General features: G+C 40.4%; 2 protein-coding genes across 2 annotated transcripts in view; both read left to right on the forward strand.

Annotated features, from left to right (window-relative positions):
* LOC127197402 (murinoglobulin-1-like) overlaps positions 1 to 17,117 on the forward strand; it is a 342,405-nt gene that overhangs the window by 19,594 nt on the left and 305,694 nt on the right. The window lies entirely within an intron of this gene.
* LOC127196915 (murinoglobulin-1-like) overlaps positions 1 to 17,117 on the forward strand; it is a 55,320-nt gene that overhangs the window by 19,317 nt on the left and 18,886 nt on the right. The window contains exons 10-13 of the mRNA XM_051154641.1: positions 4,972 to 5,199; positions 5,370 to 5,442; positions 8,030 to 8,187; positions 9,445 to 9,594. Of these exons, the coding sequence (XP_051010598.1) occupies positions 4,972 to 5,199; positions 5,370 to 5,442; positions 8,030 to 8,187; positions 9,445 to 9,594 (609 nt within the window). The remainder of the gene's footprint in view (positions 1 to 4,971; positions 5,200 to 5,369; positions 5,443 to 8,029; positions 8,188 to 9,444; positions 9,595 to 17,117) is intronic.

Consider the following 17,117-nt stretch of genomic DNA (forward strand, 5'->3'; position numbering starts at 1 on the left):
TGCAGTGCTATATTCTGAAGTAAGAGGCATTTATTGTTTAACTGAATATGGTTGATGTTACACTAATCCCTGCTTCAGGCACAGAGACAGAGACACAGAGACAGACAGACAGGCAGACAGACAGACAGACAGACAGACAGAAATCCAGCAAGCACTAGAAATGCAATCTGGAGCTACAATAACACAGGAGACCTGTAATCTGCAGTCAATTGGAACTACACAAAGATTCCCTTGTAAATTATAGCTTTGTCATATATGTCATAAGAGGGAGCCACATGAAGAGAATTCCACTATTTGACTTACTACCAGAGGTTTCTGAAGGCCCTGCAGCTTTATCTCTGACTCCCAATGGCCTTTTCCCCTAGTTGGCTCAGTAGGTACCTCTCTGAGAACCACTGTGGGTAGAAGAATGCCAATGGTGACTTACACACATTTGATGCTACAAATTTAAATGATGGAAATTATAACCTATCTTATAGAAATAAATTGAAAGTATGTCCCTTTGCAAACAACAGATAGACTCTAGAGACATGGATTGGAACTGGGCATGTGGGAGGTTGGGTGTAGGAAGAAAAGGACCAGTGTGGCACTCACTAGGAGGTCAGATAGCTTTGGTTTGGGAGCCTTCTAGATGCTCAGAGGCATGGAGTCATTTAGAGGAGGAGATGTCAAACTTTACTACCTCCACCCCTCCACCCCAGCACACGCACATGCCCAGGCACACATGCGCATCCTGGTGGAGCCTAGAAGTAAAGCCCTAGGAACAAGCAGTCTCTTCTAAGTCATGACAATTCATTTTCTTTTTCTTTCATGGTTTTAATTTCAGATTTTTCTATCCTTTTTGTTCTTCTCTACTCTTGGAGTTTGTTGTTTTTTAAATTAGGAGAGAATGTAAGAGGTTTCATTATGGCATTTTCAGCTAGGCTTGATGGTGCATGCCTTTAATTCCACCTCCAGGGAGGCAGAGGCAGGCAGTTCTCTGTCAGTTCAAGGCTAACCTGGTCTACAAAGTGAGTTCAGGACAGCCAAGGCTACAACAGAGAAACCCTGTCTTGGAAAACAAAACAAAAAAAAAAAAATAGAAAAAAAAAGTAAGAGGTTTCATTATGGCATTTTCATTCAAGTTGCTTGATCCTGTTTTCCCCTATTATCTCTCTATCTCCAAGAACCACCCTCATATTTCTGCCCCAATAGTCTATTTCCAATACTTACAACATGTACTTCAGATTTTTGCTGTGTTGTTACTTGATTTTCTTTCTCACATTGGGCCTCAATATCTTTCTCTCTGATCTTGATTCTTTTTTCTGTTTCTCAGACTCTGGTTTGCTACTTTAGTAATAAAATTTATCCCAATTTCTAAACTTAACTGTTAATTTATATTATATTTTTCTCTGTCTATTTATTGAAACATGTGGAACAGTAGGTATTTTTAATTGTTTTTTATTATATTCACACACCTGGTTTGGTTTGGTGTTGACAAATTTATTGAATTCCCTTTATGTTCCAAAGGTTTATTAGAAATCAAGCCTTTAAAAGAGGGCCACTGATTAAGAAAATCTTTTTATAATAGCATATGTTCTATATCCATCCCTACAGATGTATAAATTGCAATATCAAAATAGAATAAACAAGAAAAATGAAATATGAAAAATTATCAACACACTAGGCTAGAAAACTTCTAAGATGAACAAAAGAGAAAGAAAATAACAGAGAATATCCAAAGCCAGTATGATAGTTAATATTAACTTCAATTTGATAAGAGGCAACAAGCCTCTGAGGGATTACAGAGATTAGGTTAGCTTCTAGTCATGTTTATGAAGAAAGTCATTGGGTTAATTGAAGTAGAAGACACACCCTATACATGGGACTCACTTTCAGCATGGCCATGCTTACCTCCACCTCTATGAGTGCCATTGCCATTGTTGTTGCCATCATATGTAGACGAGGTGTTGGTGTTTTCTTTCTTTGTTTGTTTGTTTTGGACTTCCTGTGTGGCCTAAAGACCACTGGCTATCCAACAATCGTCCAGGCCTTTGATGCCAGGTTGGGACTGCGAAGGCTCATGTGGTCTAGGCATGTTTACCCACATCCCAGAGTCTCTACTAGTCAAAGACAACTATTGTTGAACTACCCAGACCACACCGAAAATCAATCTAATACTTTTTAATATGTCTTCATTTTATCAGCTCTCTTCCTCTAGATTACCATAAGGGAACTATCAAAAAACATTTTAAACTTAGTACTGTATCATTCAATACTAACTGTAAATGTATGCTAATTTAGGCCCCTCCATATGCACCATAAACAGGCAGAATATATTTTAAAGCATTTAGTTATTTGCTGTGCACAAGAAATACATCCCATGAAAAAGATGCCACAGAGACTGAATTGAATGAAAGTAAAAATCATATCCCAAACAAACAAAACTCTCAAAAAAGGATTAGTAACCATGTCCATATCTAACAAGTAGGTTTCAAACTGAAACAAGGTAAAGTCACTGCATTTTAAAAAGTGAATAATTTATCAAGAAGATATACCTGTAAATATATATCCCCCAAAAGTTGGTTCAACAATTTTCATAAAAAGAAGCAGAACTAGGCTTAAAGGGACAAATAGGTAGAAATACGAGTAACTATATAAATGAATGACTTGAATATGCAATGTTTAATAATAAATGTATCATCCAAACAAAAAAGTAAAAAATAAATATCAGATTAAACTGTACCTTGTATCTCATGGCCTTAATAGTCATCTATCAAATGCTATATCCAACTGTGATGAAATAGACATCCCCCTTAGGGACTTAAGAGTTTTTTTTCAAAACAGGTCTCATTTTAGATCATGGAGCAATTGTTTACCAATTCAAAGAATTTAAATCATTCATAGTATCCTATCATGCCACAGGAGACTATAATTGTAAATAAATAACATGTGAAACTGGAGGGTATATACAAATATATTGGCCCCAAATAATATTCTAGACATTGATCAGTGGAACATTGACAATATTGGAAATGTAACTTTAAAAAATCTAGATTTAATAGGGAATTCAATTCTAAGAGCTATGAATCCCTACATAAATAATCAGATATCTATCAGGTAAATGCTGCACCTCAAGTTGTTAACAGAACTAGAAGAAAACAAATACAAAATTAATGAAAGGAAAGAAAGAATAAATATAGCTGAAAGTAGTGATGAGGACAAAAAGATCCAATGAAACCAAAATCGATTCTTTGAAAAGATAAGTGTGGAGGAATGTCTCGAGCGGATGTAACTACTGTCAATAAAGCACTGTTGAGTCAATATGCTGTGCAGAAGGACAGGAAGTGGAAGATGAGATTTCCTGGAGGGGGCAGAGCCAGGATTGACAGTTTAGAAGGGAAGGTGCTTTACCTTTGGGGTGGGGGAGAGAAATGGCCGGAGGATCACCATAGTGGCAAGTGCTTGGGATATATGTATGTTATGAAGTCTAGAGTAGTTTATTTATGTTAGTTTAGGAGTACATTTGTATCAGTGTAGATTCTGGCCAGTGTAGTGTTGGCAGCTTTAAAGTACATTTCAGACTCTGTGTCACTTATTAGCCATCTTAGGCCAAAGCAATACATTTTACTGTTACAGATAAGCGAAATTGATTAGCTCTTGTCTAAACTCAAAAAAAGGTAAAACTCAAATTAGCAAATCAGAGGCAGCCCCTACAACACATAGTATGAAATACACAGGGTTCTTACAGAATACTATGAAAGCTTTCATTCTGATAAATTAGAAAAATCAGAAGAAACAAATGAATTTCTGGATGTTTATATTCTACCAAAAGTAAGCCAAAAACAAGGTAAAAAAATCCTACACAGATCAACAATGAGAAATTGAATTGAAGAAGTAATTATGGGAGCCCAGCAAAATTAAAGCCGAGAGTAGAAAGAACTCATTGCTGAATTGAACAAAACTTCAAAAAGGAAATATTATTTTGAAAAGCTTCAAAAGGAGAAATTGCACCAAAGTTATTCTGTGAATCCAACACAACCCTGATAGCAAAACCAGATGTGCACAAAGTGAAAATCCTCACTGAAATGTTCCCATGCCAGACTCAACAACACATTGAACAAATGTACCATGATCCAATTGGTTTCATACTAAGAATACAGGGATGGGTTCACATTTGCAAGCAGAGATCTATAAAACAGCATATAAAAAGAAGAGATTAAAAATCACAGTCATCTCAGTGGTTGCAATAATAGTCCGTTTTCAAGACACCAATTACAAATGGTCAAAGAACACATATGTGCACACGCACAGACACACACACACACACATGCTCAGCACATATGACTATCAAGAAAATGCAAGTTGATACTATGTGGAAATTCCATTTCAGCACGACTCTATACAGCCAGCAATGGAGCAAGCATCAGTGCTCATCGGTGGAGGAGTGGGTAGAGAAAATAGGAAATATGTGTACTCTAGATGTTTACTCACATATTTAAAAGAGAATCATCGTGTCTATAGAAAAATGCATATATTTAGAAATTGTCAATTTAAGAAAAAAATTATAAGACTAGGAGAGAAAACAAAGCATTGCATCTTGTCCCACAAATGTGGAATCATGGGAAAGAATAGAAATGAAAGCAGAGAGGCCTTGGTAAGAAAGAAGAGAGCTGGTGGGAGACATAGGATTGTAGTAAGTGGATGAATATGGTCAGAGTACATCATATTAAAGTATGAAAATGTCTCAGTCCTCCCATTATTTTGCATATTTGTTAGGCACTAAAACTAATATTTGTAAAAATTCTTTCATATATATTAATGCTGAATTTTGAAAATTCTGGGTGTCAGGCATAAATTCATCTCATGTATCTCCTCACTACTTTTAAAAAGATGTATCAACTACTCGGTCATTGCAAGTAAGTTAACTCATCACAGAAGAGAGATTCTGCCGAGTAGGTAATCTAAGCACAGTATTTGTTGCTTCTCCAGGTTTACCACAAGGAGGAATATTTTTGTTGGAATTTCCCTTGCATGGAAGAAGAATATGGAGTAGCACACCACGTGGCCTACAGTGTTTATTCCATCAGCAAGAGCTATGTCTACCTTGAGAAGGAAGCCGGCATCTTGCCCTGCAGTCAGAGTCACACAGTTTGGGCACATTTTATTCTGAGAGGGACTGCCTTGAGAGTGCTGAGAGAGCTCAACTTTTACTACCTGGTGAGTTCTGGCTCCAAGCTGAGAAATATAAAGAATCCTGACCACGTCTCTCCTGACACACTGGGTTCCGGGCTGGGTATTTCTGCCTGAGTCTCAATCAATAGATTCATCAGTGAGAAGAAAGCCTTGTAAAATGCAGATGTAAGATTGGAAATACTTTTTTATTTTAGGTCATGGCCCATGGCAAGATCATCCAAACTGGAAGCCACACTCACCACATGGAGGCACGAGACCCCGGAAACCGTAAGTTTTTTTTTCCCAATCAGCAAGAAGTCTCCAAATGAGTCCACACATGCTCACCAGTGGACTCTCACCACTGAGTAACTAAGGAGGCCATGATGTTTGTAAGTCTCTGTAAACACTGCACAGTAGGAGCTCAGAGTTCTGCCATCTAATGTAGGTTATCATTCATACCATGACTTTCAGGGAAAGTCTCAGGTTCCTAAACTGAGTCTCATTCAATAATGGTGAAAACTGTCTATTCTGCAGATGTAGCACCTGAAAACACAAAGCGCTCCAAGATACTCCCCAAGTAAGGAATCTATGTGTTCATGTAGAGATTAGCCACAACAACGCAAAATGTCTTATCTAAGTGTCTGTCCAAAAAAATCTGGAGGGTGCCAGCCTTGGTCCTTAAACTCTTCTAGCTACACTGCTCTTGGTGTATTTGATTCCTTTTTATTATTTTTTGTTATGTGTGTGGTGTTTTGGGTAAGCTGTCAGAGTCAGGAGCATCAGATCCCCGGGGTATCGTGAATCTGGAAATACAGAGTTCTGAGCAGTCTGGTGTGGGTGCCGGGATTCGAATGTGGTTCCTTCCGTGGAGCATTATGTGACGTTAACTTCTGAGCTATCTCTCCAGTCCCTTTACTTTTATTTTTAAAGATATTTTACTTATTTTTTGAAAGTTACATGTATTTATACAATGTACTTTAGTCATACCTGCCACCCACTAATCCCTACCAACTCCTCACTGGCTCCTCAACCAGGCTGATTCTGTAGTTTAAAAGAAATGAAAATCCCAACCATTTGATTTTACTAAAGGAGACGCAGGAGCCAGATGCTTGGGTGAAGACCTGCCAGCTTAGAAAGGCAGAGAGACCCCAGGTGACCTTCCTATTCAGCTCACATCTCAAAAGATAAAGCCCCAAAAGCTCACTAGCTCAGCTGACAGGCGAGGAGGAAAAGGCAAACAAACAAACAAACAAACAAACAAAACAAAACAGAAACAAAAACCAAAAAACAACAAACAAACCCAAGGCCAAAGGCTTGCTAGTGCAAAGCCCAAAAGAAGCCTCCTTATCCATGCTTTCTTAAATATCCTTCTCTCCAAGTCTCACCTTACTAGTTAATCCCTGTCAGCTGACCTAGGCTTAACTTATTAAATCCTGTGTACAGAAAGCTCTTGGATTAAATGTGTGTGCTAGGGTTGATCCATACCTTAATCACCTGTTTACAGTAAAGAGAAAGTTCTTGGATTAAAGGTGTGTACTAGGGCTCAATCATGCCAAACATGAAACAGGTTTCTACAATCATAAATCTCAGGGGTCACAATGGGATCAAATATTCTGCAGCATTCTTCCCTACTTTATGTCATGTGTTTTTTAGTTTGGTCAGTATTACATGTGTGTGTGCGTGTGCTATAGAGCCATCCTCTGGACCATGGACAATCTACCAGAGGTGGCATCCAAGAAGAAATCAGACTCTTCTTCCCTCCATAGCTATCAGCTGTCAATGGCTCCTCAACTAAAAGTGGGTCTTCATGAATCCCTCCCCATGCATGATGGGATCTTGACTAGGGCTTGATGTTGTCAAGGTCTTGGGCAGGGAATCATAGCTGCTGTGAGTTTATGTGTGAAATCACCCTGTCGTATCCTGATGTCATTTACTCAGTTCTACCACAACTTGACTCAATTGTCACTTCCTTAAACAGACCTCTCTCACCTGCTCCTATTTAAACCCCAACTTACCATTGAATCCTGGTATTCTCAGTGCTCATCATCTTGCCATCCTTTCCTTCCCGAATGGCACTTGCCACATGCAAACATATTTCCTATGACTTACCTGTTTATTATCGATTTCTATTCCTTTGGATATCAACCACAGGAAGTGTATGGATTTTCATATGTAAGGTCACAGATATTTTTCAAGTACTTTCTAGAAGTGGCAGACATTTAATTGATGCTCAACAAATTTACTCAAATTGGGGCCTCTTTGTCACTGACCAATTGTAAAAATTACTTAGGTATTTAACCAAATATCCATCTAGTCCTTCCACAAACACTAAGTGGGAATCACAGAAGGGTTTGGAATCTCCTCAGCTTCAACAAAACAGCAGAGACTTCAATTGCCTAATTTTCTCTCAAGAAATGTAAATGCTGTGAACATTTTAGTGAGAAAAATAGTTTGCCATGATATGCTTATAATTGTCAATGTGGCTTGCTCCTCTGAGATGGCCATTGGTTTTCAGCTCCCTGAGTACCAGGCTGTCATCTCTATTATTTTTCCTCTTATCTAAATAATAAATGAAACATCAGTCGAGTTATTTCATCCTTTTTTATAACAGGAATAGCTAACAGATGTCTTTTGGGATGCTAAAGTGTAGAAGACACAAAGTGTTAATATATGATTAGCTATAATTTTACAGTGAGCCCCTAGTGGGGGCTATCTTGCAGTGAGCTCCCTATACCCTCTTGAGGTCATTAGCATGCAAACAATTAAGCACAGAACAGTAAGAGCATCTTCCACCTACAGACAGTCCTTCGAATTCCTGTGTTTAGTCATCTGGGTTTTCCTGTCAGCATTCTGATCCATTACCTTCTCCTCCCAGTTCCTTTAGCTCCAGAGAAAGGGAACTTTACCTTGGAGATCCCTGTGGAGTTCGGCATGGCCCCTGTGGCTAAATTGCTCATCTATGCCATCTTGCCTGATGGAGAAGTGATTGCAGATTCTGCAAATTTTGACATTGAAAAGTGTCTTCTCAACAAAGTGAGGAACTTATTTCCTAAAATTTCTATTTTAAAATGGGGGGTTGGAATGTTTTGAGAACACAGATTTCAGTTTAGTAAACCAAACCCAGTAATCTGTGTGTACCTCAGTGGCAAAGATGTGTACAACACCAGAGAGCCAGATTTCAATTCGAAAACCTCCAAAATGGTTGGAGGCTGAAGATGAAAGAGGCAAGGAAGTGGAGAAGCAAGAGAGCGGAATCAAATCCACATGAGTCCAGAATATCAATCTCAGGTCACCAGGCTTGACAGCAGCTGCCTTTACCCACTGAGCCATCTCATAGACCCTACATGTTACATAATTTCATGCAAGATCAGTAATAGGGTCCTCCTTTCAATACAGCCCAGGCCACAGCTATTTGCTTCATTCCCTGACATTTAAATAGGAAGAATTGAGAAATGAGTGATAGAGATGGCCAAAGTTAGATAGATAGATAGATAGACCAATAGACAGATGATAGATAGATGAGAGAAAGAGATAAATGTAGACACATCTCCAATCAGAATACTGATTATCAGTCTCTCGGTGGTGGCACACATCTTTAATCCCAGCACTCAGGAGGCAGATGCAGGTAGTCACTATGAGTTTGAGGCTAGCCTGGTCTACAAATCAAGTCTAGGTAAACCCTGTCTCTTGAGGGAAAAAGAATTCAGATTTTCCACCTCAGGTATAAGACTTATCATGAAAAGGCCCTTAAAATGGAATAATTTAGGGACTCCATGGTGCTTGCCACATAAAGTTCCAATAATAGCACTCATGCAGTGTCATGACTGCAGGCTCCCATAGCCCCAGTGCTGTGGAGGTCAGAGGCAGGAGAATTACTGGGACTTGCTGGCTGCCAGGATCTTTAGCAGCCAGGATCTTTAGAAAGTCTCAAGAGAAGGAGTTACAGAGGAAAGCAGGCCACCCACACCCTCCTCTGCTCTCTGCTGGACAAATGGGTACATGCACCTGCACACATGTGTGCTTTACACCCCACTCAAGTACTTGCATGTGCACACATTCCAAAAAAGAGCTATTTGCAAGACTTTTAGGAAGCCAAAATGGACATTTTTTTGCTTCAGAATTTGACACATTTCTTATTTTCCTAAATCAATCCCGGTGAGAAAGGGGAGGCTAAGAGCTTCAGCTAAGCTTCTGGCAGTAGTCCCAGCCTGGAAAAACAGGCATGCAGTGCAGTTACAAGGTGACTCCATGTGGCAGAACCACTGCTAAGCTCTATTTCCCTTCCTGCAGGTGGACCTAAGCTTCAAGCCAGCCCAAAGTCTTCCTGCCTCACAGGCCCATCTGCGTGTCACAGCTTCTCCTCAGTCCCTCTGTGGCCTGAGAGCAGTGGACCAAAGCGTATTGCTCCTGAAGCCTGAAGCTGAGCTCTCTCTTTCCTGGGTGAGTCCTGGTCAGCTTCTGCCCAAGAAAGGCCAAGACCAGAGGCTCAGAGCAGGAGGAGCCCCTGGTGCTACATAAAGCAGTGATCATTCAGCCACTAGGGCTCTTGAACGTATGTATACTGCGTTTAATGCTAAGGACATCTATAAGGGAGCTCTACATTATAAGATCCCGAAGAACACCTCAGAAAACTTCGGCCAATAAACTCAAGACAAACTAGGAAGTAAAGCAGTCAGTAAGCTGCAAAGCTTGCATGTGACCCAGGCCCTCTGTGTCATTACTGCTCCTATCTTACTCCAGGAGTGGATTGTCCCTTTCAGATGCTCATGATGGAGCTTTTCAAAATGAAGCTGCCACTGGGAACCAAAGGAAACAGTTCATATATATGGAGTCTTATACATCTCAAGAGTCTCCCAAATAAGAAAAAGATATAATATTTTTAAAATTGAAATACAAGGTTCTCAACTTGTTTTGAAAATTCTCAGGACAACTAAAACCATAAACTATTTCCAGGAGTCTCGGCCAAGTTAACGATAGTGAAACTCTTCTTTATATTGCATTAAGAAAGGATTTATTAGGAATGGTTACACAGTCACTGTAATAGCTTAAAAATTATTATTGACACTGGCTAATATCATGTTTTAAAATGTAAGGTGCACATGTACGTTTAAAAAACAGAAATCTTTAGTCTGAATAATGCTGGGAACTTACCAGTCTTGAACAGACACGTAAATTAAACCAGAATTTAATTTGATTTAAATTATGATATTTTTATGGTGCACATGCAGAAAGTGCTTTAGAAAGCATACTACTAAAAGGTCTTTTTTCTTTTTTTTAAATTTTTTTATTAATTTATTCTTGTTACATCGCAATGGTTATCCCATCCCCTGTATCCTCCCATTCCTCCCTCGCTCCCATTTTCCCATTATTCCCCTCCCCTATGACTGTTCCTGAGGGGGATTACCTTCCCTTGTATATGCTCATAGGGTATCAAGTCTCTTCTTGGTAACCTGCTGTCCTTCCTCTGAGTGCCATCAGGTCTCCCCCTTCCAGGGGACATGGTCAAATGTGAGGCACCAGAGTTCATGAGAAAGTCATATCCCACTCTCCACTCAACTGTGGAGAATGTTCTGACCATTGGCTAGATATGGGTAGGGGTTTAAAGTTTACCACCTGTATTGTCCTTGGCTGGTGTCTTAGTTTGAGCGGCACCCCTGGGCCCAAATCTGCCTATCATAATGTTCTACTTGTAGGTTTCTAGGACCCTCTGGATCCTTCTACTTTGCTATTCTCCCATGTGTCTCTCATTTAGAGTCCCAATAGGATGTCCTCCCCTCTGTCCCAGTTTCCTGGTAAGTGAAGGCTTTCGTGGGACATGCCCCTTGGGCTAGTATGCTGATATAAGTGAGTACATACCATTTGAGTCTTTCAGCTTCTGGGTTAACTCACTCATTATGATCATTTCTAGCTCAATCCATTTATCCCCAAATTTCGGGAATTCCTTGTTTTTAATAGCTGAGTAGTATTCCATAGTGTATATGTACCACAGTTTCTTTATCCACTCTTCTACTGAGGGAAACTTAGGCTGTTTTCATGTTCTGGCTACTATGAATAAGGCTGCTGTGAACATGGTTGAGCAAATTTTCTTGTTGTGTGCTGGAGCATCTTCTGGGTATATTCCAAGGAGTGGAATAGCTGGGTCTTGAGGAAGCCCTATTCTCATTTTTCTGAGATAGCACCAGATAGATTTCCAAAGTGGCTGTACTAGTTTGCATTCCCACCAGCAATGAAGAAGTGTTCCTCTCTCCCCACATCCTCGCCAGCATGTGGTGTCGCTTGAGTTTTTTGTCTTAGCCATTTGATTCCACTGATCAACCAGCCTGTTGCTGTGCCAGTACCAAGCTGTTTTAATTATTATTGCTTTATAGTACAGTTTGAGATCAGGTATGGAGATTCCTCTGGAGCACCTTTTATTGTATGAGATTGTTTTAGCTATTCTGGTTTTTTTTTTGTTTTTCCATATGAAGTTCAGGATTGAACTTTCAATGTCTTTAAAAAATTGTGTAGGTATTTTGATAGGGATTGCATTGACTCTGTAGATTGCTTTTTGTAGGATGGCCATTTTTACTATGTTAATTCTCCTGATCCATGAGCAAGGAAGATCATTCCGTCTTCTAAGGTCATCTTCAATCTCTTTCTTCAGAGTTTTGAATGTTTTTTTCAAACAAGCCTTTCACTTGCTTAGATAGGGTAACTCCTAGATAGTTTATATTGCTTGTGGCTATTGTGAAGGGTGTGGTTTTCCTAATTTCTTCCTCTGCAAGCTTGTCATTTGTGTATAGGAAGGCTACAGACTTTTTTGAGGTAATTTTGTATCCAGCCAATTTGCTGAAGGTGTTTATCAGCTTTAGGAGTTCTCTGGTGGAATTCTGAGGGTCACTTATGTACACTATCATATCATCTGCAAATAGGGATAATTTGACTTCCTTTTTTCCTATTTGGATACCATTGATCTCCTTTTGTTGTCTTATTGCTCTGGCTAGAACTTCGAGTACTATATTGAAGAGATATGGAGAGAGTTGGCAGCCTTGCCCTGTTCCCGATTTTAGAGGAATTTCCTTGAGTATCTCACCATTTACTTTAATTTTGGCTATTGGCTTGCTGTATATAGCCTTTATTATGTTGAGAAAAGTGCATTGTATCCCCGATCTCTCTAAAACTTTAAACATGAATGGGTGTTGAATTTTGTCAAATGCTTTCTCTGCATCCAAAGAGATGATCATGTGGTTTTTTATTTTCAGTTTGTTTATATGGTGGATTACATTGATGGATTTCCGAATACTAAACCATCCCTGCATGCCTGGAATGAAGCCTACTTGGTCATAGTGAACGATATCTTTGATGTGTTCTTATATTCGTTTTGCAAGTATTTTATTTAGTATTTTTGCATTGTTCATAAGAGAAATTGGTCTGAAATTCTCTTTCTTTGTTAAGTCTTTGTGAGGTTTAGGTATCAATGAGACTATAGCCTCATAGAATGAATTTGGTAATTTTCCATCTATTTCTATCTTTTGGAGTAGCTTGAATAGTATCGGTATTAGCTCGCCCTTGAAGGTCTGGTAGAATTCTGCACTGAAACCATCTGACAATGAGCTTTTTTTGGTTGGGAGACTATCAATGATTGCTTCTATTTCTGTAGGGGAAATGGGACTATTTAGCTTGTTTATCTGTTCTTCACTCAACTTTGTCAAGTAAAATTGATCAAGAAAATTGTCCATTTCCCTTAGATTTTCAAATTTTGTGGTATATATGCCTTCAAAGTAGGATCTTATGATTCTTTGTATTTCTTCAGTGTCTGTTGTTACGTCTCACTTTTCATTTCTGAGTTTGTTGATTTCAATACTGTCTCTCTGCCTTTTAGTTAGTTTGGCTAACAGTCTGTCTATCTTGTTGATTTTCTCAAAGAACCAGCTCTTGGTTTTGTTGATTCTTTGAACTGTTTTTTTTGTTTCTAATTTGTTAATTTCAGCCCTGAGTTTGATTATTTCCAGGCGTCTACTCCTCTTGGGTGTTTCTGCTTCTTTTTTTCTAGGGCTTCCAGTTGTGTCATTAAGATGCTTATGTGTGATGTTTCTAATTTCTTTGTAAAGGCACCTAGTGCTATGAATTTTCCTCTTAGCACTGCTTTCAATGTATCCCACAAATTTGGGTATGTTGTTCCTTCATTTTCATTGGATTTCAGAAACTCCTTGATTTCTTCCCTGACCCAGGTGTCATTTAGCAGAGGGTTGTTTAGTTTCCACATATGTGTAGGCTTTTGTTATTTCTGTTGTTGTTGAATTGCAGCCTAAGTGCATGGTGATCTGATAGGATACAAGGTATTATTTCAATCCTCTTGTATCTGTTGAGGCTTGCTTTGTGACCTACGATGTGAGCAATTTTGGAGAAGGTTCCATGGGGTGCAGAGAAGAAGGTATATTCTTTCTTGTTTGGGTGAAAGGTTCTATAGATATCTGTTAGATCCATTTGACCCATGGCATTGGTTAATGATGTTGTTTCTCGGCTTAGTTTCTGTTTCCATGACTTATCCTTCAGTGAGAGTGGGGTGTTGAAGTCTCCCACTATTATTGTGTGGGGATTGATGTGTGGTTTAAGCTTTTTTAGCAGATCTTTTACAAATGTGGGTGTCCTTGTATTGGGAGCATAGATGTTCAGAATTGTGATGTCATCTTGGTTGACTTTACCTTTGATGAGTATGAAGTGTCCTTCCTCATCCCTTTTGATTAATTTTGGTTGAAAGTCTATTTTGTTCAATATTAAAATGGCTATGCCTGCTTGCTTCTTGTGAAGCAAGTTTTGAAGGTTGGAATATTTTTTCCATCCTTTTACTCTGAGGTAATGCCTTTCACTATGGGTGAGATGTGTTTCTTGAATGCAGAAGAATGTTGAATCTTGTTGATGCACCCATTCAGTTAGTCTGTGTCTTTTTATTGGAGAATTGACGCCATTGATGTTGAGAGATATTAATGACCAGTGACTGTTAAGAGTCATAATTTTGACGTTGTTTCCCTTGTAGCGTTTGTGTAGTTGTGTTTTTGCCATGGGATAGTTATCTATTTCCTGGGTAGTTTTGGTTGTAGCTTGACCCTTTGGGATGGAGTTTTCCTTCTAGTACCTTCTGTAAAGCTGGATTTGTGGATAGGTACTGTTTGAATTTGTTTTTGTCATGGAATATTTTGTTTTCTCCATCAATGGTTATTGATAATTTTGCTGGGTAAAGTAGTCTGGCCTGGCATCTGTGGTCTCTTAGGGTTTGCAGGATCTCTGTCCAGGCCCTTCTGGCTTTTATCGTCTCTGCTGAGAAGTTGGGGGAAATTTTGATAGATTTGCCATTAAATGTTATTTGGCCCCTTTCCCTTGCAGCTTTTAATATTTTTTCTTTGTTCTGCATGTTTTGTGTTTTGATTATTCTGTGGTGGGCAGTTTTTCTTTTCTGGTCAATTCTATTTGGTGTTTTGTAGGCCTCTTGTATGTTTATAGGCATCTCTTTCTTTAGATTGGGGAAATTTTCTTCTATGATTTTATTGAGAATAATTTCTGGGCCTTGAAGTCTGATATCTTCTCTTTCTTCAATGCCTATTATCCTCAAATTTCTTCTTTTCATGGTGTCCTTAATCTCTTGGATGTTTTGTGTCAGGAGTTTTCCAGATTTGGCATTTTCTTTAATGGTTGCTTCAAGATCTGTGATTGTATCTTCTAGACCGGAGACTCGTTCTTCCATCTCTTGGATTCTGTTAGAAAAGCTCACCTCTGTGTTGCCCGCCTTCTTCTCTGAGGTCTCCCATTCTCGTTTTTCTTCTTTCTGTGTGTTTATCATTGAATCCATTTTCATTTTCAGATCTTGAACTGACTTTTTGATTTCTTTCATCTGATTGTTTGTATATTCCTGAAATTTTTCCATGTCTACTCTATGTGCTTCTTTTATGTCTCTCACCTGTTTGTCTGCATCTTCCTGCATTTGATTATGAATTTTATTTGTTTCCTCCATTACCATCCTCATTACTAAGGATTTGAGGTCATTTTCTTGTATTTCCATTGTATTTCAGTTCTCTGGGTTGTTTTCTTTGGGATAGCTGGAAACTGGAGAAGTCATGTTGTTTTGGGTTTTTTTTGCATATGCTTTTTCGCTGTCCTTTAGACATCTTGTCATCTTTGTTTTTGTTGGGTAGCTTCCAGAGTTGGATGGACTGAGTTTGATGGACTGAATTTGATGATAGTTCACTTATTTTCTCAAGTTTTCCCTAGGCTGAGAGCTCTAATGCTTCACTGGTGTGGATGTTAGGAGGTTAGCCCTGTTGTTTTGGACTCTCACAGCCAGTGATTTTCAGCTCCCTTGTGTTGTGGGTCCTGCGATCATTCTGGGTCTCTGAATGAGCCTTGTGTCAGGCCAAGGTATCCACAGCTTTCTGTGTCCCCTGCCAAGTCTAGCCAGGAACACTGGGCCCGAACCACGGGCTGATCTCAGCTAGATTCTCAGGGCCTGAACTGTCTGCCGAGCACATCTAGGGATTCTGGGCCCAAAAATGCTCACAGGGTCCAGCCAGAATTTTTGGGCTGGGACTGCGCACCAAGCTCAGCCAGGGGCTTTTGGCCCAAAGTGAGTGCTGTGGTCAGTTATTGACTCAGGGCCCGAACTATCCACCAATCTCAGCCAGGAATTCTGGATTCAAACTGCACACTGTGTCCAACCAGAGTCTTAGAGAGGGTGGAACTGAGTGCTCCCCTGAGCCTATGTAACAGCAGGAGAACTGCGGCTGCACTGAGCCAGCGTGGGTGATGGAACCGAGCGCTCTGTCCAGCCTGCGTCACAGCAGGAGAACTGTGGCTGTGCTGAATCAGCGCCGGTGTTGGAACTGAGCACTCAGCCCAGGCTGCATCACAGCAAGATAACTGCAGCTGCGCTGAGTTAGCGCCGGTGGCGGAACCAAGCACTCTGCCCAGACTGTGACACCGCAGGGGAGCTGCCGCTGAGCTGAGGTGGTGCCTAGTGTGGAACTGAATGCTCTGCCAAGCCTGCACCACAGCAGGAGAACTGTGTCTGCTCTGAGTTAGCTCCAATGGTGGAAACAAGTGCTACACCCAGACTGTGTCACTGCAGGGGAGCTGCCGATGAGCTGAAGTGGTGCCTCGGGTGGAACTGAGTGCTCCACTAAGCCTGCGCCACAGCAGAGGAGCTGAGGCCGCTCTGAGTTAGTGCCTCGGGCAGAATTGCTTGCTGGACTGGGCCAGAACTCGGAACTCTGGGGCCGAACTGTCCGCCGAGTCCCATCTGGGTCCCAAGGCACTACACGACCCAAATCCTGCCCAGAGTCCCCTCTCCCGCAGGAACTCCCACCAGCCACCACACCAATCACCTCCACCGGACAGCTATGAGCTGCAAACCTCAGCCACCGCTGCTGGTGCCGCTGGTGCCGCTGGTGCTGCTGGTGTTGCTGCCTCTGCTGCTCCGATCAGTGAAAATCCACCCTCCTCCTGTGTGCAGGGGCATGCAAGTCCTCTACACTGTGGTCTTTCCGATCCATGGAGCACTCACGCTGCCCTGCTGTTGGGACCTTGGTGTTCCTGGCTCAGAAATCTGTGCAATTCCCTGAATTGTTCACTGGAGCCTCCAAACGCGGTCCACACTGCTCGCCACCATCTTGGATCCTCCTCCGGGAAATTTTCTTCTATGATTTTGTTGAGAATAGTTTCTGGGCCTTGGAGTCTGATATCTTCTCTTTATTCAATGCCTATTATCCTCAAATTTCTTCTTTTTATGGTGTCCTTAATCTCTTGGAAGTTTTGTGTCAGGAGTTTTCCAGATTTGGCATTTTCTTTAATGGTTGCTTCAAGATCTGTGATTGTATCTTCTAGACCTGAGACTCGTTCTTCCATCTCTTGGATTCTGTTAGAAAAGCTCACCTCTGTGTTGCCCGCCTTCTTCTCTGAGGTCTCCCATTTTCGTTTTTCTTCTGTCTGTGTGT

The sequence above is a fragment of the Acomys russatus genome, chromosome 13 (genome assembly GCF_903995435.1).
Source record: "Acomys russatus chromosome 13, mAcoRus1.1, whole genome shotgun sequence".
NCBI classification, from domain to species: Eukaryota; Metazoa; Chordata; class Mammalia; order Rodentia; family Muridae; genus Acomys; species Acomys russatus.